Source organism: Bactrocera latifrons, unplaced genomic scaffold, assembly GCF_001853355.1.
Source record: "Bactrocera latifrons isolate USDA-ARS-PBARC rearing strain unplaced genomic scaffold, ASM185335v1 scaffold_14, whole genome shotgun sequence".
NCBI lineage: Eukaryota > Metazoa > Arthropoda > Insecta > Diptera > Tephritidae > Bactrocera > Bactrocera latifrons.
In genome coordinates, this window is record NW_017534852.1 from 64,167 (window position 1) to 75,184 (window position 11,018).

Genomic DNA, 11,018 nt, shown 5'->3' on the forward strand with positions numbered 1-11,018 from the left:
CAGAATTTAACTGACAGTTAAAAAGAATATTTTCCAAAGGAAGAAGCTTTCGTTTAGTKAACCACAACTTACCTGACAAATGATTGCTAATCAGACATAGTAGAAACGGCCCTACAAGTTCTTGCGAGTTKGTACATATCTTGAATCTTTGCAAATGTCACTTCGAAATGGACTTTTCTCATGATTACAAGTCATTTAAATTGGTCAAAGAAGAAATAAATACATTTAATAAGAGGTACGTATACAAATCTAATACTAACATTAATTATGCCTGTTTGGTCTTAGACCATGGGTTCCCAAAAGATCTTTCCCAAACTGTATGGAAGATCCTCAATTCAATTGTATGTACTTTCATAGGTATGTATGAGAAAAAAAAATCAGAGCAAAGAATATATTATTAAAAACAACAACCACTACACTATATTAAACTAATATTATGGTGAGTAACTCTTTGCATCTGTGCCGCGCAACTGTTGCCAACAACAACTTTGTGTAATCAATATTTCCACTAACTTTTCCATATTGTGGACGTATTTGAATAGAAATTCAAGGTGTAATTTTTATTATGTCAGAAACGRAAAATATTTGAAATATTTTAATATAAAATAGAGAAAAAAAATTTAAGGGAAATAACGAAAATACTATAACTAAAGAAAGTCTTAAAACCTTAAAACGAGATAATCAAAAAGACATAAGCGTTCTGAAACCTTCTCTACTTAAAACAACAGCTATGGAACGCTATTACGTTGGCCGTGATAGCGGTGACACAGGAGCCCAATTATACAACAGCAATAACAACAGAACCGAACAAAGGGAGATCACTGGTTTGACACGTATTACTAAGAAACGCCTAAAAGAGCTCTGCAAAAAGGATAAACTCTATCAGACGCCGGCGCTTAATGATGTACTTTATCTTCACTATCAAGGTGAGCTTTAAAACTAGAGTATCCGGATGTATGATAATAAAACAATTTGCTCCGYAGGCATCGATTGCATTGAGTGCTTGGAGGAATACACCGGGCTCAAATGCCTTTGGTTGGAATGCAATGCCATATCCGAAATACAAGGACTGGACAATCAAAAACATCTCAAGTGCCTATTTTTACAAAGTAATTTGATAAAACGTATTGAGAACTTGGAAAACTGCCCGGAGCTAGATACCCTYAATTTAGCATCGAATCATATACGAAAAATCGAGAATTGTGGCTTCGATGTATTGCCAGTTTTGAGTACGCTAAATTTGTCCTCGAATTATTTAAAAGACTTCGATGGTCTTAGGGAYTTGGAAAATTGTAAGACACTTTCAGTGTTGGACTTATCGAATAATCGTATTGATGATATTTTGGTGGTGAAGGTGAGTAGAAAATGTTAATCTGTAAAAATATACCAATTTAATTTAAATTATTTCAAACAAATCTTAATGTACCATAGATTTTCTCTAAAATGCCACAATTACGCGTGTTGGTGCTACAAGGTAATCCAGTAGTATCTAAATTACCGCAATACCGCAAGACCCTAATATTGGAATGTGTAAGTAACCGTAATTGAGTTGTAAATTTTTATTTCACCACATTAAAATTTGTCTACTTGTTTTTTGGTTTTTGTTTGTTTTTTTTAGAAAGAACTGACTTACCTCGACAGTCGTCCAGTGTTTCCGAAAGATCGGGCATGTGCAGAAGCTTGGTGGGTTAAACCTACTTTTGTCTTTAATATATTTACAAAATAATATTTATAAAGCATTAATTTTGTGCTCAAACCTTTGTAGGAAAATTGGCGGTTACGAAGGTGAACGCAAAGAAAATGAACGTTGGAATCGCATGGAACGTAAAAAGATACGTGACAGCGTTAATGGTAGGTTTCCATTTTGGTCGACCACTTTTTGCCATTTTYCAGCTATAGACATTATTCCATCAGTGTAAAACTTTTYTGGTTTCCTTAGTCATCAAAGATGTGTGTGGTCTAGCGTTGTCCTGTGGTAGTAAAATGTAGAATAAACCAATCAATCCTTGCTTTGCGACCAYTTGTTGAGCTTCACCACGCTGGACCATACTTTTTTCGCGTATTATTGTCGTATTTGATCCACGAGCGAACCATTGTTGTGCTACACGAACTGATACAGCATCGTCTCCGTAAACTTCACAAATTTCATTTCTGGCTTGCGTGACATTCTTCCCTTTTTTATAAAAAAATTTCAAAATATAGCGAATTTCTTCATTACTTTCACTTATTTCTGAACAGCTGTAACGTTTTTTCAACTTYCCGAATTTATTTTTTTTGTTTAAATGAAGCTTACAACTTTTCCAACACTATATGGGATGACATAATGTGATTGGTAGCACTGGAGATATACGACTGTTTAACAAAATTTTTTTTGCGAAAATAGGGATCGGAGGCCAACACGCTTTGGATCCATTCATCGAAAGTGCGACGCGCTTGATGGCTTCAATTCTTGCAGTAGTTGGATTATGTCAGCCCGCAAACGAAGGTCCTTTCCGGAAATTCTTTCATAAACAGGATGTGTACAGCTTCAATTGTTGCGCGTACTGGCGGTAGGCTTGCTCATTGGATTTTCTTCGATGCAAAACATAGTAACAATAGCGTATTCGATGCGGACTGTASGACGTCTCTGAGGATACGCATTATCCAATGAGTAAGCCTGGTGTGAAACCAATAGATGGTTGATCGAATTATTGATTCTTCTGAGCATTTATTTCGATCGAATATTGGCCGCAGCCACTATGTGTCGCTACCGCCGCACCAATATTTTGATAGTAAATTTGCAAGATTTGCAAACTTTGTTTCAAAGTAAGAGTGTTCATCATGGAATACCGAACCAAACTGACTGTAAATAAAAATGCAGCAGACAAAAACATCAACTTCGAAAAAAGTATTGCCCCATTAAAAATCAGACATTAAAAATAAAAAAATAGCCGCTATATTAAACTGAATAACTGGGCATTCGGTTGGAAAATTATGCTCAACTTWCCATTAAACATTTTATTTATATTTTAGGTTGTATAATTGTAATATGTATACCTTAACTTTGTAGAAAATCTATAGATCAATCCTGTACTATAATAATGTAGTTTTCGTTAAAGTTTTGTAGAAACAAGTTWGTTTTTCAAACATCTACAAATAACTATTTCAAATGTCAAAATACTATAAAAATTYACTTTATATACTTGATAAGCTAGCACTAATCGTTCGCCTCTTATGTTTACTTCACAGCCACAATTCGCATGCGAAACAGACATAAGCCACTAGATCAACAAGATGCACTTTTTAATTCATCCGACTCCGATGAAGATTCTATGGAAGTGAAGCGACATCGCCAAGCTGAAGTTGATGCTGGAATAAATATGGAATTGGGCATATGGGAAGAGGTAGTGAATGAAGATAGCAAATCGGAAACAGCTTCCTCCGATATGAATGTTAGCTCATCAACCTCGGTACTAAGTACTACAGACTCAAATGCTAATATTTCAGCGGACTCCAAATCGCTGGAGTTGCGTTCAAATCTAGACAAAGAAGAAACAAAAATTATGAACGATTCTTCTATTACAAAATCTCAAGTTTTAGAAATAACRAAAGATGGTAATATGGGAAATGTATTGAATATTTGTACGGATTCATTGGTAGAGAAAGTTAGTATAACTGAGGATGATAGAAAAGAAGCAAGTATTGCTCAGAAGCGCGTATTTATTGAAGAAGTAGCAGAGCGTGACGACAGTAATAGAACCAACTCTTTCGATATTACCAGCGGTGTAATTGAACGTCTGCTAGACAATGAGATATTACCAGCGGTTGTGCAGAAAACTGGAAATCTAAATGGGTGCATGTCGCAAATACAAAATCTCTCCGATTCCGATGACGCTGGCAAAGACGAGTACAATGCGACCGTGGATGCAATTTCTAAAATAACAATGAATGATCTTTCAACACCCTCGCCCAAGAAACGTATCAAACTACAAATAGAGGTGGATGAGTGTTTTGAAATGATGGATACAGAAGAGGAAGAACAAATTGTAACCGAGAAGAGTTTGCAAATGGAGGTAGAAGRTCAGCAGCAGCCGCAAGATTATAACAGCCATGTGAAAAACATATACGAAATCTGTTCATTAAGAGAGGATAATGCGTTCCCACAAGCCAAAACAGCTGAACAATTAAAATATGAGCAGGAGTGTGAGGAAGTCAACCAAAAGTTAGTAGAAGACTTTGAAGAACTTTCGACGCACATGGATGAATTTTTCGTAGAAATGAAAAAAGACAAAGAATCGGTTGAAAAAACCCAAAGCATCAGCTTCTCTGCGCAGGATTATGAAGTTAAAGTAAATAAAAAACACAAGACTGCCTTGGAAGAGCAAAACGCAAAGATGGATGTGTTGTGCAAAGAACCCACGTCAGAAAACGCCATTGCTTTTGGGGATGAACACATTSCTCAAGTGGAAGTACCTACAGAATGTCAAACAACATTATCAGTTGGTGAAAGAGAGATAGAAGGAAGCAGCAGCAGCAGTACGGATGTGCCGCCTGAAGCCAGCGGCATCGATAAGGTTGTTCCATTGGGTAGTACAGTTCTTAAGGTTGAAGCATTCGACAGTGATGTACCAGGTGATCATGCAGATACACCAATACTAGTAGTTAATAATGATGTTACGGAAACAGACAATCAACAGGAAGCTGTTGTTGTAATCCCGAACTTTGATAGACAACCAGGAGAATCTATCTCAACTTTCGAACGCGAAGAAAGAGAGCTACGTCAATTACTACAAAAACTTGAGGATGAAAATGAGCAGTTGTATAAAATTAACCATGCATATCGACAAGCGTTAGAAAAGGACATACGGGAAGAAATAAAATATAGAGATAGTGACAGCAGTGAACAAACTAATACAATATGCGCTGAAATAATACAAGATCTTCTCGAGGAGYTGGCCTTATTGAAGCAGGCAACGCGAGAACATCCAACCAAGCCGAAGAGCTATGAATTTGGTGAAATTGAATCAGATGAAGAATACAGTTACTCAGATCCACCAAAGTCGCCTGAGCCGCAAATACGCAGCATACGTGATGTGTTGGGCTCCTTCAATGAACTGCTACAGGAGATAGCACGCAAGAATAGGGCTGATAAAGAACGTGAAGAGTCTGAAAACAGAGAAGCCGTTCAAAGTAAATACGCGACCACCGAAGCTCAAAAGGCGGAGAGTTTACAGAACCTTCTAAAATCACCCAATTTGCGAGATTTTAATGGCGATACCAGTGAATTGTTGGATCAACAAATTGCTGTCGAAAAGAAACGCGAGAATGCGCGTGTTCGCAAATTAGTAGACCGGGTTTATTCGCAAAAAGATAAGTACAACGATACTTTGGAAGTCGTAGACGGTAAGCTGGTTGTGGTGAAAAAAGACACTGGCGAGATAGAAGATTTGCCGGAAAGCAAATTTAATTATAGTGATRCCGACGATTCAGATTACTACGAATCAGCTAACTCTGATACTGAGGGTGGTACTGAGTCGACGCGTCTTTGGGACTCGAAGGTGCGCAGAGAGGAGAATGGAGTTGGAAATTTTAAATTACCTTATCGACCCACGGAACGTATACCTGCCATGCAGTTAATACAGAGGGCAAATGCTTTAAAGGAAAAAGAAGATGCAGCACGTGAAGCAGCAGAAGAAGAGGAAAATGAGCAATTCTATTCATTGGAACCAACGAGACCCACTAGTTTCCATGACGTCGATGAGGAATTTATAGATAAAATGGACTTTGAAAAGGCAGCAGTTGAAAAACTCAACGAAGATTGTGTTGTTGAGTGCACACGCAGCTATACCGAACTGAAACAGATCATCAAGCAGGATAAAGAAGACTTCAGCTTGACAGAGGATGAAAATAATATATTGCAGAGAATAGTAGAACGCGTGGAGCAAGGTAATGTCAAGAAAACCAAAAATGCAGGTTCATTTACACAAGAAGAGAATGAGCTAATGCATAAGATGGTGCAACGTACAAAGGAGAAAGAAAAAGAAAAACAGGAAACCCGACGTTTAGAGGGAGAGTCCCACGGAAGCAAAGTTAAGCCAACACTTTCGAAACAGACAATACAAATTATGGAATTTAATGGAAACTCGGCTCAAACTGCTGTGAGTAATGAAGAGAACAGTGGAAACTTTATGAATATCAAACAATTGGACGCCGAATTTCCAATACCACGTATCTTTAGAGACATGCTAGAYGAAACAGATATGAATAAAATGGCGCACAAGTTTCATGACAATGAGCCAAAGCCTGAACTGACGGTTTTACGTAGCAAAGAAACAAATGAGCTTGTAAACAAGCTACAAGAAGAGCAAAAATGTGGATTTTTCAGGAATCCACTCGAACTAACTCGTGGCGGTATAGCAGTGGAACAACAATGTATCGAAGAAAAGTTTCACGAATCAGCCGTATTACCAATAACAGATGAACCAGACGTGGAAGTGCTGGATGCGGTAGATGAGTGTGACGAATTAGTAAAGGAAGGAGTGTTAGAATCCGAATTAGAGCCAGAGTCTAAGCCCTTAGCGATATACCAAGAAATAGACGAAGAAACTTTCAAAGAAAAAGTGGAGCTCATGAAGGCTAATCCAGCCTTCAATGAGAAACGTGAAAATCTCAGAGATGTGGCAGTTAGCGTGCTGAAATTCGATGGTAGTAATTACGAGGAATATGGCATTGATCAAGAAACAGCGCGTGGCGTTGTCGCATACGAGAAAATGTTGAATTTTGGTGTAGTCGAGACCGAAKATGAGTTTCTAGATGCGCCAATGGGCGAGGAAGAAATGGTAAAAAGCGTAACCGAAGCGCTGCAAAAGAATGAGTTGAAGAAGGAAAAAGAAACGAAAGAAAGCATAGCAAAAAAGGAAGCAGAAGATGTAGTAAACGAGTCCGAAGTACAAAATCAGCAACAGCCGCAGTCTAATATGGAAGAGATAGAAGATGCGACCGATTTCTATGAAGCGCCAACCAAGACAGATAATTTGAAAGAAGACACCGATGATACGGTTGAAGATAACTCCAAAAACGTTAATCTATATGATTTGGAGGAAATGACTAAAGCGAATATGAAAAAATTAGAGAATCTTGAAAATGAAATCACAAATTATTTATATCAATTCGTGGATCATATACAGAGTCAAGCAGATTATAAGAAATTAGCAGTTGATACAGAGTTTAAAGACGGTTTAGTTGAATATAAGGATATACCTCAAAGCCTTGGTAAATTAGGTGAACATATTAGTGATCACAACACAGCATRTAAAATACAGCGAGAGACAGCAGCCACAAAACTCAGTGATGCTATTACAACACACCAACAACAACCAGAACCTACAACAAAAACTGAAGAACTTGGCAAACCCGCCGTTAATGACCTACAGAAATCGCGTAGTCTTGCGAATCTACTGAAATCACCAATCCTGAAACAATTCAACGATGATACCAACGAAAGCCTGGATGCACAAATACAGGCAGCGCAGAAAAGCGATTTCGARTTGCTCGAATGCAATCTGGAAGTTATTGGCGATGACGATGAGGTRGTCAATGAAATCACGGTTAACGCCGAGATTACATATAATTCATAAACAAATATTGAAATAAAAAAAATTGTATGTATATTTTTTATAAAACACAAGTTTTCAAGTACCAATTAATCATCTGAGTATATATGTACAAGTATTTATGGTCCACATGAGTACTCAGGTTTCACCAAATATACTATATGTATGTATGTACACAAATTATTGAATGATTTTGCAATCTCATTTTATTTCCATCCATATACATACATACTGTCTCTTATACACATCTAGATGTGTATAAGAGACAGCTTGTTCTATTAACGGTAGTCTATAAAAAATACGAAAACCGGTTAGAAAATATATGTGTACCAGTGAAAACCGGTTTTGACATTATTAAATTTTATTGAAAACCASCTAACAGGCGATGTAATCGTGCATAGCTAATGAAATCAGTATTTCTTATCAGAAAATAATTTTTTTTTGTCGCATTCGTTGTTTGCTCAAAACGCCGGGAAACTGGTTCGAACTGGAATGAAATTGAAACACTTAAGCATTTCGCGCCGTTTGTGCGCTAACAAAAGGTCTTGAGGTTATCCGCACTTCAAAATAGATGTAATACTCAAAGTGTACTTGAAGCGAAAATTATCCATAAGAGCTATTCAATGYTAATCCCTTATAGGTAGGAACTTGYCAGCTGACAGTAAGATGAGGYAAGGATATTTAATGTTCTATAGCGTAAAAAGTATCAACTTTTGTAGGCTTAATGGTTTTTTGTCTGTTGTCAAGTGGATACGTCCGAGTTTAAAGGTTGAAAAACAAGTTCGTCAAAACAAAAAAGTAAAACATGACTTCTGTCATSGCCCAAAATTCATTGAAAGAAGATACGAGTCCGCGCTTAACTAAAAATACTTTCACTTGTTTGTGATGAATTTCACCAGCAGTGACGTCTCACATAAACTAGGTATTGGTTTAAATTTTGTTGATAAGCAAATTTAAAATATTTGAAATTGAAAGAAATATATTTATAACACTAATATTTTATATTGCAAATTTATTCCTTTTTTTTTTGTTTTTTTGTTTTCATTATTAACTTTCAGTTGTGTTCAGGATCTCTCTGTTGATTATTTTTATATAAAATATATTACATAAAACTAATCCTCAGCAAATACTTGTCGATATCATTTGTTCAAGTATTGCTGTACATGCTTTCGATAGAAAAATACAAGTGTTAAGCTCTTAAAAAGTGTTGTGCTGAAGACTTTGTAATCGTTTGCGATCTACTCATTAAAGAAGTAATGCGAAGAAATCGGGTAGTAAGAGGTATACTTTTGAGCCGTTCCCACGAYAGTCGGGTCTACGAAAACCGGAACGGACCCTGATTTTTATCCGGCCAAGGACTGTCAACTCGGCAGAATTTCTGCCGTTAYAACAACAACAACAAAAACAACAACAACAGGTATAGTTTTGAGTGGAGAAAGTGTTTAACATATGTATATTATATCAAGTAGGCTTGGTCCCATCCCATAACAGGTCTAATGTATCTATTTAAGCTGCTGTCTCAACATTTATAATCACCGTCGTATTTAAAATTGGAACAAGCGGAGCATCACACCAATTACTTCTCACGAGACATTATTTTGAAAACATTTATCATCTAAATTTTTACAATAGGTATATAATTCAAGCATTACTAGTGGTAGAAACTCAAAACTATCGTATTTAGTTTTTTTTTTTTACAAAAGTGGATGAAGCCAATTCCTGTCGTCTGCCAGGTCTCAAAAGCTAAAGTTATTGATGTTTTATGAAATTAAGTAAAATACTGCCTTTTAGTACACTTTTTCTAGGGACTTTCTTTTATATAGGGCATCACGATAACCGCTGAATTCACTTTTGCRCATTGTACATTGCTGGGCGGAAATSATTTCCATCCTGTTTTAAATATAATTTTAGAAAATAAATGATCGTTACTTCAAAAATAAATATAACAAGTGTGATCAAATTGAAAGGTGAATTTTTAATTTATACTTCGCGTGTGTGTGAATCGGGAAATATTTTTTTCTGTAAGTTGGTAGTATTGKTACTGACATCTATGATAAATTTCACGACAAAATATTCATTAATATTTSAGATACGCGTCGTTCTGTGAGGCTCTAAAAGTGAATTCTTCAATTTTTACTATGTCTGAATTTATTGAACAAATAAATGCGATAATGCACCACCTCATACTGTGTTGGTTATTCGTGATCATTTCGTCCCATTTTCCACTAATATCGTGCCGTAATCATGGCATCAGCAAATCAGGCGATTTACTTTCGTTTAACTTCTGGCTATTCAGCAAATTCACATGATCACTGTGAGGACACCCTTTTGACTCAATTGAGGATATAAAAGCTGAATCGAAGGTACTGATGGCCATCACGAGGAAGGATTTTTCCAAGTGCTATGATGACAGCAAAATTCGTTGGCATAAGTGTTTTGCAGCGAGAAGGGATTACTTTGAAGGAAATGAAATGGACAAAATTCATCTTTCAATTTRATCACAGTAGTACATATACATATGTRTATTAAAACRATTCCTATTGGTTTATTGATTCTAGAGACAAGCAAGTAGAGCAAAAACAATAGATGCCTCCAGATTATTCTATTTTGTGCTTTACACAGGGTAACTTTTTGTATGTATATTTTATTTTTAAGGGGATATACATTATTATTTTCATTATTAATTCGAGAATAAGATGAATCTCAAATTAGGGGACTTTTAAAAAATGTTATCGACAGCGCGACCGTTTGACGATGCCTGTGTTTGGTTTTCGTTGTATAAAAGGTCAATTGAAGGAAAGAAAAAAAGTAAAAAATATTTTTTTTTTTTWYAAAATTAGCTTTTTTTATTCAACATAGTTCCCATCAATGGCGATGCACTGATTTAGTAACCCTCCAACTTTTTGATACCATTTGTCCTTTGCGACAAAATTTTAGAATACGGTAGGTGTGGACAAAATTCGAAGCCGAATTTTAGTTAGCATTTGATGTGCCATTTTGATACACTATTCGTAGAACTTCCTGTATCTGCTATTACGTTTCATCTTCCCTCTTAAATATGATATCCTTTTAGTGTATTCAAGATTTGGTGCTTGTTGGATTCCAAGTGTTATGTGTCGGATCTGTGCTAGAGCTGGGTATTCGCAGAGAAAGTGGAAAATTTTTTCCTTGTTCCCTGCTATTCTGCAGCCTCGGCAGATGTCGTTATAGGGCACACCCATTTTGGCCGCATGTTCCCCAAAAGAACAGTGCCATGTTATGGTAGCTGTTACTTTGTAGATACTTTTTCTAGACCTATTTAATAAGTCGTTGGTTCTTTCCTGTCATATGTTGGCCATAATTGTTTAGTTATGACGCATTTTGTAATGTTTTTCCCTCTGTTATTTGCAACTCGTTATAATTGTCTATTGATCTTTCCTTTGATCG

At 36.4% G+C, this 11,018-nt stretch overlaps 1 protein-coding gene across 3 annotated transcripts; it reads left to right on the forward strand.

Annotated features, from left to right (window-relative positions):
* The first annotated feature begins 581 nt into the window (after window positions 1–581).
* LOC108965480 (dynein assembly factor 1, axonemal homolog) lies at window positions 582–7,785 on the forward strand. Of its 3 annotated transcripts, XM_018927930.1 has the most exons (7): window positions 582–926; window positions 984–1,354; window positions 1,432–1,530; window positions 1,619–1,683; window positions 1,766–1,851; window positions 3,229–3,680; window positions 3,768–7,785. In XM_018927930.1, exons 1-7 carry the CDS (start codon window positions 731–733, stop codon window positions 7,614–7,616), a joined length of 5,118 nt encoding a protein of 1,705 aa, XP_018783475.1. In that variant the 5' UTR covers window positions 582–730; the 3' UTR covers window positions 7,617–7,785. The 3 variants fall into 3 exon arrangements, with proteins under 3 accessions (XP_018783475.1, XP_018783474.1, XP_018783476.1); XM_018927929.1 differs by having other exon boundaries at window positions 3,229–7,785; XM_018927931.1 differs by lacking the exons at window positions 582–926; window positions 984–1,354; window positions 1,432–1,530; window positions 1,619–1,683; window positions 1,766–1,851 and adding an exon at window positions 2,443–2,549 and having other exon boundaries at window positions 3,229–7,785.
* Window positions 7,786–11,018: the final 3,233 nt, after the last annotated feature.